Raw genomic sequence first — 13,048 nt, 5'->3', positions numbered from 1 at the left:
ATTCACAGTCAAAGGAAGTATCTTATTACATTTTAATTTCTCTCATGGCTAATAATGTTGAACATTTTCTCAAGTATTTAATTGCTCTCTTTATATCCCAGAATAGTATCAAGGCAATTTTCCTGCCTCACCCCCAAATGCTGGGATTAAAGTTAAGTATCTCCATATGGTTTGTTTTCTTGAAACAGGATTTTATATAGCCCAGGCTGGCCTTGAGTTTCTGATCTTCTTGCCAGTCCCTCTTAGGTCCTGAGATTACAGACATGTACAACCATATCTCACTAGTTTTTATTGTTTTTCTCTTTTAATTTTTTAAGTGCTGGGCCTCATGTTATAAATACAAATATTTACAACAGCTTTATTCGTAACTGCTCAAAACTGCAAACCTCAAATGCCGTTTGAGAAGTAAATAGATAACCATGACATATATGATTTATCTATACAATAATCACATAGTAAACACAAACTTGTCAGGGGCCAGGCTGACCTTGAATTCCTGACCCTCCTGCTTGAACTTCCCAAGTCCTTCCATGTTTTGATTCAGTAAGACTTCTAGTCTAGTTGGTGTCAGCAGGGAAACGCATTAGAGATTCAGGAGAGATGCAGTTGGGAGGTGATGGCGCACGTCTTTGATCTCAGCACTCAGGAGGCTGAGGCAGGTGGACCTGAGTTTGAGGCCAGCCTGGTCTAAAGAGTGAGTTCCAGGACAGCCAGGGCTACACAGAGATGCCCTGTGTTGAAAAAGAAAAGTTCAGAACACTTCAGTGTTCACAGAGCCCACTCGTGCTTCCTCTATGCATATGTGGGGGCTCTGTCCAATCAGGACTGTGTGGGTGACTCTGACGCAATAAGTCTTTTTTTAAAAGATGTATTTTATTTTTAAATTATGCTTATGGGTGTGTGTGTGTGTGTGTGTGTGTGTGTGTGTGTGTGTGTGTGTGTTATGTTCACATGAGTGCTAGTGGCCAAGGAGGAAGCTGGATCCCTTTGAAGTTACAAATGGTTGTGAGCTGCCTGACGTGGGCGGTGGGAACTGAACTCTGTTCTCTGAGACAGCAGTAGATATTTTTAAGCACTAAGCCGTCTCTCCAGCCTCACAGCTCCTTTTTCCTTGAAATCTGGTACATCCTGGGGTACACACTCTGTGCTACGCCTCTAGTCTCTCAGAACTCAGAAATGGTTTTGTCCTGCTTTACATTTGCCTTTGGAAACTGGACTCGTCCATCCTCTTGCTCCATCTTACTGAAAGTGAACTTTATGCTTTTTTTCACTTTAATGCTTATTTTCATTCCAACCTCCATTTTCATTTTAGACAGAACCATACTGATCTAACAGTAAGGGTGGAAGTATTCTGACCTGTTATAAGCAAAAGATAATAAGCGGGAGGCATTGCGAAAGTCAGCTGTATCCGAGAACTCTGAATTATGAGGGTAGGAGGGAAAGAGAGAGAGGAGGACAAGAAAGCAACCACAAGTCCCCAGAGAGGAGGAGATCCTCCAGCAAGAAGGAACAACCCACCTGTGTGCAGTGGATAGTGAAGATGGCATGTGATCTGCTGCTGGCCTCGTGAACATGGGTGGCTGCGGTCATCCTGTGTACACAAGGCGCGGCAGTTAGTACAAAGACTGTGTAACATGGCGGAAGCTGAGGGACACGTGTGAACATGAGAATGCTGGACCTGAGGTTAGTGAGATGCTTCAGTGAGTGAGGGCACCCGTGCCAAGCCTGACGGCCTGAGTTCGGTCCCTAGTTCACAGCCATCTGTAACTCCAGCTCCAGGGATCTGACACCTCTGTGGGGTACATACACTCAGCAAGACAACCAAACACACACACACACATACATCATGTACTTGAATGAAGGCAGAAGCAGCAGTCAAGGTGCTGTTATCTGACAATAAAAGGGGGCGAGGTTTCATACTAGCTAACATTAAAACAGTTTTGAAACTATAAAACCAAAATTCAAGAGTAAAAATGAGATTACTTGGGTGTTATGAACCTTAAACAATAGTCCAAAGATTGACCTATTTAAGTAAATACAGGTGACTTGTACCAGGAATGGTGATTCACACCTGAAATCCCAGCACTTGAGAGAGGAAAGCTGCAGGATTGTGGGTTTGAGGCCAGCCTGGACAGACCCTGTATCATTCAGAAACAAGGTTGGGGGGATGGCTCAGTGTGTGATGAGCTTGGATCATCACCACTGATGTAGAAAACTAGGCAATGTCTGTAACTCCAACACTAGGCGGTAGAGACAGGAAGATCTCACAGGGCTTACTAGGCAGCTTGGCCAACCAGTGAGAGCCCCTGCCTCAAAACTAAGGCTGAAGGCAATAGAGAAAGAGACCCGACACTCTCTATATACACATACACAAAAGGCAAATACATATTTAAAACAGCAACAACCATACACACAGAGAAAAAAGACAAGTGTGGGTAATAAGCAATGCTACAGAAGCCTTACAGAGAGCCACGCTACAAAGCAGAGAATTCATCTGACACTTCAGAAAGCCTTTTGAACCGAGATTTTTAATTACGCTGATGCCATGTTTAAAGGAGGAGCTCTCAGCCACTGTTAGAAATCCATCCCAGTGTTAATCCCTGAAGCCACTGAGTCTCCCCTTTATCTAATCAAGGTCAATGATTCTTCTGTTTAGAACTACCTCAGACTATTTTACTGACTTCTCTAAGAAGAGAGAGGATAGAAAAAGGCTAAAACCTGGGAGGTGTTCCTTTAACCGTCAGATGAATCTAACTCATATTTATTCCATTTGTTTCTTGGCACTGTGGATAAGGCCTGTGCTAGGCAACCATTTTACCACTGAGTTACATTCCAGATCCTAGATATATTCCCTCATATAGCCCAGGTTGGCCTTAACGTATGTAGCTAAGAAGGGCTTTAAACTTCTGATGCTACTTCCATCTCTGAGTGTTGGGATTACAGCTGTGCATCATCACATCTGGTTTGCACAGTGCTGGGGCTCAGTCCCAAGGCAAATGCTATACTAACTAAACAACACTCCCAATTCCTTTTTATTTAAAAAAAAAAAAAAAAATTTTTTTTAGATTTATTTATTTAATTATTGTACATGTATGAATGTTTTGCCAGTGTGTATGTATGGGTACCATATATGTACCTAGTGCCTGAAAAGGTCTAAAGAGGCTTCATATGGCCTGGAACTGGAGGTACAGCCTGCTACAAGCCTTCATTGGGTGCTAGAAATTGAACCTGGGTCCTCAAACATACTATATAGCCTAGGCAGGTTTCAAACTTACAATCCTGCCTCACCCTCTCCAACTGATGGCATTACAGGCAGACCATGCCTACCTGTCTCTTAGGGTTTTTTTATTGTTGTTGTTTGGTTGGTTGGTTTTTTGTTTTTTGAGACAAGGTCAGTGTCTCTGTCTCTCTCTCTCTCTGTCTCTCTCTCTCTCTGTCTCTCTCTCTCTCTCTCCCTTGGAGCTGAGGCTCAAAATCAGGGCCTTACATTTTGAGGCAAGCACTCTACCCCTAAGCCAAAACTCCAGCCTCCAAGATCTTTCTTTTTGTGTAGCCCTGGCTGCCCTGGAAGTTGCCATGTAGACAGGGTGGCCTCGAACTCACAGAGGTCCACTTGCTGTGTACCAGCACACCTAGCTTGAATCTCAACTCTCAAGGACTCAGGAGTTCAGCTTATCCTGAAGACCAGGCAAAAGTTCTTCTGAGAGAGTCCCAAGAAATTCTGAGGCTAGAATGTTAAACTTATTTTTCCCTTTGTTTTTCAGTTAAAGAGCCTAGTATTAACAGGATAAATATAAAACTTTAAACATTTTTCCCTCCAGGGAAAAAAGCTTCCCCTAGGCATTTATTAGTAATATACTAAGTATTCATGGTAGCTGAAAACATGAAATGCTATCATAATGCCCAGGAGCTTGGGGGCACTTAGGTTACTCTCCTAGTTTCATATGCCTATAACGTCCCATATATGGGAAACTAGAAGGAAAAGGTTTTTGTTTTGTTTCGGGTTTTGTTTGTTTGTTTGTTTGTTTGTTTTTCAAGACAGGGTTTCTCTGTGTAGCCTTGGCTGTCCTGGACTCGCTTTGTAGACCAGACTCGCCTTGAACTAACAGCAATCCACTTGCCTCTGCCTCCCTGAGGAGAAAAATAGTTTTATGAAACATTTTATCCTATATTCATCTTTGCCAAGCTGAGAAGACAGTACTACCCAATGTCATTATGTCCAGAACAAACTCTATTTCCTTTGTAGTGAGAAGAGCAGTAACTCTTAGTCACGTTCTTGTTCTGAGAAGGCCTTCTGGCTGTGAGCTGCAGGGAAGTGGAGAGAGATCACTGCAAAGGTTGCCATACTCTCCAAAGGAAGGGGAAACACAGGATGACAAAAGGAGGCTGCAAATGCTGCCCTCCCCCCTTCCCCCTCCCCCACTTCAAGCACCAAACCCCTTTCACCTGTTTGCTATCCCCTCCTCCAGGAGCTGAATAACTTGCTGATAGTTGGTAACAACATGCTGAGACAGACCTGTTAAATTTGTGAGGGGAGAAAAGAAATCAAATGAAACTTATGGTAAACTAACCTTCTCCTGTAGGTTTTTATCATTCTTTTTATTGCATTTATTATTTTTTTCCCATGAGTTTAAATGCAGTCCCGCCACCATGCACACATGGAGGCAGAGGACAATTGGCAGGAGTCACTTCTGTCCCTCCACCATGCAGGATGCACAACTTGAACTCAGGCTCAAGAACCTTTAGACCCAATGAGCCACCTTGCCAGCTCTAATTTTTTATTTGTTGTTTGTTTGTTTCCTTGTCTATTTATTTATCATTCTTATCTCATATCTCTTGATAAGCCAGAATGAGGAAACCTGACTAATAAGATGACTCAGATAACAGATTAATAAACATGTATTGAAACCTCTCACCAGGTGGTGTGATGGGTTTTACAAATGCCAGTCTGTTTCCACAAAGATTATGGTTTAGGATTCATGGGGTGGCCATGTTTAGAACAAAAAAGCTTCCTCACAGCTTTACTACAGAACTGGTAGGAAATCTCCTCTTACCATATATGATCACTAGCCCTCACAAAACTCGTGATAGGAAGGTGTCGTTTTCACCTTTTAGCTTGGCATACAAAAATATATAGTAAATATGTCTCTCTTCGTTCACAGTTTACAACATGAAGTTACACTGCTACAGAAGCAGGGGACACACACAAGTGCCAAGGAAATTAGAGCAGCGGGCAGGGTGGGGTCTGTGGTGAAGCACGGCTAGAACGGGGAAGGCTTGAGATAGGCGGGAACAATCTTTGTGGCTGCTATGGCCAAGCCCACTACAGCGTGCACCTCTGCTAGAGAACCATGGCAGCGATCAGGCTCCAAATACAACCATGCTGGCGTCTACTGCTAAACCAACGTAGAGCAAAGCTGACAATGTCGCCTCAATAGTGCTGGATTGCAGCAGGGTGGCTGCAATTAATTTTCTGAGCAACTTTCCAGGAATGAAGAGGCGGGGTTATAGTCCACAGCACACCTAAATAGCCCATCCCCCCACCTCCACCCCCGTTCAATTTTCTGTTTGTTTTTTGAAGCAGGGTCTCACTATAGCCCAGGAAAACCTCTTGCCTCAGCATCCCGGGGTGCAGAAACTATAGATAGAATGCCTGCTTGGACGTTTGCTTCTTATAGAAAGAAACCCAAGGACTACAAGACAGGAGCAAGTTGAGTTAGAAGTAAATATTCAGGGACTGGAGCGATGGCTCAGAGGTTAAGAGCACTGGCTGCTCTTCCAAAGGCTGAGTTTAATTCCCAGCAACCGCATGGTGGTTCACAACCATCTATAATGAGATGTGGTGCCCTCTTCTGGCCTGCAGATGTACATGCAGGCAAAACACTGTTTACAGAAATAAATACATCTTAAAAAAAAAAAGTAAATATGCCTTTGCAAAGACTGCGGCTAAGCTTCAAACAGTCTCACTCCTTTGACTGGAACTTAGCTTACTTCTTAATCCCTGTGTTCACAGGAGCTTAGTACAAGAGAGATATCAATTCCTAATAACAGCTTTACAAATATTGTCTGCCACAAAACTTACTAGGCAGCCGAGCACACATGTAGACCTGGGAATAGAAATGAAAGATACTCAAGGAAGATGAAGACACTAAACTACCGGGCAGGTTTTTTGTTTGTTTGTTTGTTTTTTGTTTTTTGTTTTTAGATTTTATTTATGGATTTGGTTGTCATGTCTGCATGTACACCTGCACACCACAGGAGGGCATCAGAGCATTAGATCCTTATGGGACCATGTAGTTGCTTGGAAATTGAACTCAGGACCTCTGGTAGAACAACCTGTGCTCTTAGCCGCTGAGCCATCTCTCTAGCAACTCTGCCTGGTATTTGCAAGGACTTAATAGACCAAACAGCACAATTGCAGAGGAAACTGGAAAGCATCAAATGGAGGTGTGCTGAGGTCTCCTGGCTGTTTCTGAAGAGGAGGGAGAGAGGGAGGGCAGAGAGAAACACAGGAAGAGAATGTGGACTGTGTAACATCAATGTTTCTATCTGACAGTATGGCTTCACATGGAAAAGGAAACTAAAGGGGGCGCTGTTGTTACCGATTCTTGGCAGCAGAATGAGGGTATGACACTGACATCTAGTAGCCTTAGTTGGTCTTGGACTCTCTTTGTAGACCAGGCTGGCCTTGAACTCACAGTGATCTGTCTGCCTCTGCCTCCCAAGTGCTGGGATTACAGGGGTCTTTTCTTTTTCTTTCTTTCTTCCTCCTCCTCTTCTTCCTTCTACTTCTCTTCCTCCTCCTCCTTTTTCTTCTTCTCTGTAGACCAGATTGACCTCAAACTCAAGAGATTCACCTGCCTTTGCCTCCCAAGTGCTGGGACTAAAGGTGTGTACGACCCCCACACCCCCACCCTGCCCAGCTCCAGGGGTCTTTTTGAAATGCTTTATCTAGCTACTTCTTCATAAACCTTCATTCCAATGTGTAATTGTTTGTCTTATGACACTTCCATCAGACTTTCAGCTTGCCTATGAAGGCAGAGCCATGTCATGTCCGTTTATCAGGCTATGTTCAGTGTTACACACAGCAGCAGCCAGCACACAGAAAACCATCATTACACATGCTGAGTGAATCATCAAATATTAGAGCTGTCTACACCTTAGGTGGCTCTCAATTCCCAAGATCACAGAAGCTCACCTTGGACATACGGTCCCATCTCTGGGTGCTCCCTGACCCTTAAGGTATAGGGCTTATTTTGATTGGATTGTTTCAAAAGATCTCTCACCCGTTCATTGTAGATTTCTAGGAAGCTAGAGACAGAGGAAAAAAAGCAAAACAAATTAGATTCTGAAGAAAGAAGGCAAACACCAAGTTGACAATCAAAAGGTCCTAGCTTCCTGTTCTGGCTCTGATAATCCTAAGACTTCCATCAAGCTGAGGTTCCCTCATAAGTGTCTTTCTACATGTATACAGCAAGGATTTGACCATTGGCCACCATCATGTCTCAGTTTATAACATCAGTGCCAATTTGAGATTAGCTTTCAATGCTAACATAATCTGATGACTTTTAAATGTGGTCCCTCTATTGTTTCTGTTTGTTGTATAATACTTACATGGGGAGGGGATGCACATGAGTGCTGCTGCCCTCAGAGGCCAGAATGAGTCCTATCCCCTGGACTACACTTGCAGGCAGGTGTTAAATAAGCATCAGATCTGAATGGTGGAAACCAAGCTTGGCTCCTCTGCAAAAGCAGTATCCACTTGTGGTGATCTGAGGTCCCTAGTTGGTGACACTATTGGGAGGAGGTGTGGGTGGTTATGGTGCTTTGAATGAGAATGGCCCCCACACACCATAGGCTCATAAACGTGAATGCTTTGTCCTGCTTGTACGCTTTGTCCTCAGTTGGTGGAACTGTTTTGGAAGGATTAGGAGGTGTAGCTTTGTTGGAGGAGTGTCAGTTGGGGGATCGCTATGAGGTGTCAGAAGCCAAACTAGCCATCGCCAGTTAGTGCTCTCTCTGTGTTTCATGCTTGTTGACTCTCAACATGGTTGCGTCTTTCCTGCTGGTCGGGCGAGGCGCGACACCCTGCCATGGTGGTCAAGACCTCTAACTCTCTGGAACCACAATTGCTTCCTTTTTGAGTTACCTTGGTCATGGTGTCTCATCACAGCATGTGTTTTATCACGTGGTGTCTTAACTAAGACAGTGGAACAGCCCTGATGGGGGATGTATGCCACTGGGCACAGGCTTTGAGAGTAAAAACCCTCCTGATACTTCCCACTAGCTCTCTTTGCTTCATGCTTATGGCTCACGATGTGAGCTCTCAGCATCCTGGTCCTGCCTTTCGCTGTCATGCTGTCCCCATTAGCCCAAATAAACACTTCCTTATATAAGTTGCCTTGGTCTTGGTATTTTCTCACAGCAACAGAAAAGCAAGACGGCACTCTTAACCGCTGAGCTATTTCTCCAACCCCTGTTTAGCTTTTAAGATGGGATCTTGTGTAGTCTAGGCTTGCCTCAAACCTACTGTGCAGCCAAGGCCTTGAACTCCTGGGGCTCCTACCTCCAGCTCCCATGTGCTAGGATTCTTTCTACTGCTCCGTGAGGCATCTCAAGAGCTACTGCTGAGCCAACAGAGGAAATTCAATGTGAAAGTCCAGTCCCTGCCCCCCGCTGCAAGCTGGACAACTTTGATCTGTTTTACACACCGAGACTGTGAACAACATGTTATACTTTCTAGAGATCTAGTTCATTCTTTAAAAGAAGTTACAATTCTTAACCAAAACCAATAATGATTATATATAACAGGAAGGGAAGAGGAGAAGGGGATAGAAGAGGGAGGATACAAGGTTTAAAGACAAGTTAGTAAAGCCTGGAGGTGGTGGCACACACCTTTAATCCCAGCTCTCAGGAGGCGGAGATAGATGGATCTCCTGTGAGTTCGAGGCCAGCCTGGTCTACAAAGTGAGTCCAGGACAGCCAAGATAACATAGAAAAACTCTGTCTCGAAAAACCAGAAAAGAAAAGAAAGAAAGAAAGAAATCTACAGAACAAGCCAACAAGGATTAGGGGGAAACCCCAAAAGCAAGAGTGAAACTACAGGAAGTAAGAGGAAACAGTGGCCCTGGACGAGGACCTTCCGGTCTAGTCCAGGAAGGGAATTACAGTTTCCACAGCCCAATGGTCACATGTGTTTCCCATTTCCTGTCCTGTAGAGCGCATCCTCTGTGGATTTTCTCCATCCCTCCGGTGATGCTGGGAGTGGGAGGGAACGAAGCTGCGAATGTGAAATGTGGAGTGGGCATAGGACACTGAGGGGTCTGGAGCTTGAGCTCTTACCTTACTTTTATGCTACGGGAAGAAGGCAGCGAGGCACCGTCGTCCTCCCCCATGAAGAGACCCTGCGCAAATTAGATTTCACTGAAGGGATCTGAACAGGAAACTTAAAATGGGAGTACATGATCAAAGAAAATCTGTACCTCACATATCCGCGGCGTCAGCCCAACAGAGGCCTGGAAGACAGAATGAGGAAAACATTAGTGCTTACTCTGGGTAATGCCCACCTGCCCCCCTCTTACAAAAACAAACAAAAAAACAAAACAAAACAAAAAAACACCTGGAAACCTGGAACCACCCCCTAAACACAGAGGATGGGCGTGTGAGATTTGTGCTAGCTAGCTTCTATAAAACTATATAGACGACTACAGTCTGACACTTTTTTAAAAAGATTTATTTATTATGTATACATTGCTCTGCCTGCACATACACCTGCACACCAGAAGAGGGCATCAGATCTCATTATAGATGGTTGTGAGCCACCATGTGGTTGCTGGGAATTGAACTCATGACCTTTGGAAGAGCAGACAGTGCTCTTAACCTCTGAGCCATCTCTCCAGGCCCTCTTTTTTTTTTTTTTTTTTTTAATGATTTTTATCTATTTTATGTATGTGAGGGCTCTATCTGCATGAACGCCTGCACACCAGGCCAGAAAGGGCATCAAATTCCTATGTAGATGCTTGTGAGCCACCATGTGGCTCTTAACCTCTGAGCCATCTCTCCAGGCCCAGTCTGACACTTTCAAGAGACACTAACAAAAGGATGAGAGGCACCATAAGACAGGTAAGGGAAGCTGGCAAACCTAGATATGTGCTTTCCTGCAGTAAACTTTGTTGTTTATTGTTCTTGATAAATTCACACTACTAATGTGGTCCCTTCTAGATCCTTACTGCTGTCCCTAGACACACAAGTGAACATCCTCTGCAAAAGCCTGTGCAAAAATTCAAAGTGGCTACTTCCTTTACTTCATATCTAGAGTGTTAGACGTTGATTTGGTACTATGTATTTTAATGCTAATTACCAGCCCCCATGATCTGGTCCCTGCTCAGACTAGCACATTCTCAAATATACCTATTCTCGCTGTGTAAACCTTGCTCTACTGAATTTAAAATTGATTGGTTAAAAAAAAAAGGTGAAGCTTGGGATTTGGCAGAAGAGAAGGGGGTGGAGTTTTGAGGTTAGGGGCCCGAGGTCGGAGAAGAAGGGGCAGGGGATGAGAATAGATGGATTCCAGAGAAGATAATAACACAAGTGCCTGGGACCCTGCATGGGAGGAAGATAAACTGATAGCGGGGATAATAGATTAGTTATGTTCACCTCTGCTTAGTCTCACTATATGGTCACTTGGGAGGGAAATTATTGATTAATGAATAAATCATGTTTTACTAAATATATAACTAAATATTAATTATTAATATTCATTAACACCAGAGGTTTAGGGTTTTATCCCCCTTGGATCAATGGGCAATTTCTTTTTATTTCAAATATCTAAAATCACACTAACCATAGACAAAGGAAACAAGGAGCCGGACCCAGAGAAGTGGATATTCTTTCAGACTGTCCCTATGTCAGCTTATTTGTCAACCACTGCCCAGGCCATTACATTAGCATATTCTTTTTGTTTGGTTTTGGTTTTCGAGACAGGGTTTCTCTATGTAGCTTTGGCTGTCCTGGACTCACTTTGTAGACTAGGTTGGTCTCAAACCCACTGGGATCGGCCTGCCTCTGCCTCCCCAAATGCTGAGATTACAGGCAACATGCCCAGCTTTATCAGCATATTCTAAGTCTAAAAGAAAGGGTATTCTTTTTTGTTTGTTTGTTTTTGAGACAGGGTTTTTCTGTAACAGAATCCTTGCTGTCTTCAAACTCACAGAGATTTGTCTGCCTCTGCTAGGATTAAAAAAGGTGCACAAGAAGGCTCTGTTACACAGAGAAATCCCATCTCAGAAAAAAACCAAAAGCAAACAAACAAACAAAAAACAACTTGCATTATACTCTATATAAGTTGAAAAGCCCAAGTGCTTTTCTTGCTTTCTTTTAACACACAGAGCTTTTGAACTTGGATACAGCAATCTCATCTCTGTACAGCAATGACATTTAGTCCAGATTTATCCCCAACAAAAGTATTATGCTTCAAGCCATGAACCTGGAAATATGCATATCCAGTGGGACCCACACGGGCTCTGTCAAGGGGAATCACGAATTTCTGGTTTTTCAAGGCTTCACAAGGAGAGACTAACTATTCAAAGTTTACTCTTCACTTAAAGTGGTGAAATCCCCTTTTTTTTGTTTTGTTTTGTTTTTTGTTTTTTGAGACAGAGTCTCCCTGTGTTAGCCTTGGCTATCCTGGACTCACTTTGTAGGCCAGGCTGGCCTCAAACTCACAGCGATCCACCTGCCTCTGCTTCCCGAGTCATTAATCCCATTAATGTTGACTATGGAGGTCACACCCTATGTCAGAGTGGTAAGGACAATGTAAGAATGAGCTCTGCTGTGGCATTAGATGAAAGCTCCCTCTAGTGCTAACACTCACTGGCGTTCCCAGCATGGTGTATGTTTTCCCAGAGCCCGTCTGCCCATAAGCAAAGAGGCATATGTTGTAGCCCTTGGCAGCTCCAGACAGTACTTCAGTCCCCAAGTCCTGGAACACCTGGAACAATAAAAGAATAGAAGCAGAGAGCTTGTTATTGGCTCATCTACCCGGAGCACATTTAGAAATATTTTAAATCTAAAAAATATAAAATATTGACTTTAAATTCAATAATTTCATAAGAATTAGTTCAGCTTCAGAAGAAAAGACTGTAAGGGAAAATTCAGCAAGTCAGGTGTTCAAGTATTTTTAGGCACTAGATCAGCCTAGATTTTTTTAAAAGTACATGTCAAAAACAGAAACAAAGGGGGCTGGAGAGATGGCTCAGAAGTTATGAGCACTGCTTGCTCTTCCAAAGGTCCTGAATTCAATACCCACAACCATCTGTAATGAGATCTGGTGCCCTCTTCTGGCATGCAGGTGTACATGCAGGCAAAGCTCTGTAAACATAATAAATAAATAAATAAATAAATAAATAAATAAATAAATAAACAAAACCAAAAAAACCAAAACAGCACTTGGGAGGCAAAAGCAGGTGGATCTCTATGAGTTCAATGCCAGCCTGGTCTATAAACAAGTCCAGGACAGCCAGAGCTACACAGAGAAACCTGTCTAGGAGAAAAGAAGAAAAAGAACATGTTTCCTAGTTGTTTGTTTGTTTTGTTTTGTTTTTTAAAATGGGGGTTTCTCTGTGTAGCACTGGCTGTCCCTAGAACTCACTCTGTAGACCAGGCGAGCCTCAAACTCACAGATTGCTCTGCCTCCCAAGTGCTGGGGCTAAAGACGTGCACCACCAACCACCTGGCTCCTAGTCCTTTTTAAAAAGATGTATCGTATTTGCAATTATTTCTTGGCATGTATTGTGTAGAGTATGGGCATGCAAGTGTGAGTACCTGCTGATGCCAGAAGAGGGTGTCAGATCCCATGGAACACAAATCACAGGCAGTTGTGAGCTACCTGGCATGGGGACTGCGAGCCAAACTTGGATCCTTTGAAAGAGCAGTGAGTATTCTTAACTTTCTTTTCTTTTCTGGTTTCTCTGTGTAACAGCCCTGGCTGTCCTGGACTCACTTTCTAGCACAGGCTGGCCTCGAACTCACAGCCATCCGCCTGCCTCTG

The 13,048-nt window shown here is 43.6% G+C and overlaps 1 protein-coding gene across 2 annotated transcripts in view; it reads right to left on the bottom strand.

Annotated features, from left to right (window-relative positions):
* Stard9 (StAR related lipid transfer domain containing 9) overlaps positions 1-13,048 on the bottom strand; it is an 85,209-nt gene that overhangs the window by 35,456 nt on the left and 36,705 nt on the right. For both annotated transcript variants that reach the window (XM_051144467.1, XM_051144468.1), the window contains exons 4-9: positions 11,873-11,989; positions 9,483-9,515; positions 9,343-9,404; positions 7,199-7,311; positions 4,447-4,516; positions 1,519-1,591 (exon numbers count right to left, since the gene is read on the bottom strand). In XM_051144467.1, coding sequence (XP_051000424.1) covers positions 1,519-1,591; positions 4,447-4,516; positions 7,199-7,311; positions 9,343-9,404; positions 9,483-9,515; positions 11,873-11,989 — 468 coding nt within the window. The remainder of the gene's footprint in view (positions 1-1,518; positions 1,592-4,446; positions 4,517-7,198; positions 7,312-9,342; positions 9,405-9,482; positions 9,516-11,872; positions 11,990-13,048) is intronic.

The sequence above is a fragment of the Acomys russatus genome, chromosome 4 (genome assembly GCF_903995435.1).
Source record: "Acomys russatus chromosome 4, mAcoRus1.1, whole genome shotgun sequence".
NCBI lineage: Eukaryota > Metazoa > Chordata > Mammalia > Rodentia > Muridae > Acomys > Acomys russatus.
This window is presented reverse-complemented; position numbering and strand designations above follow the sequence as displayed.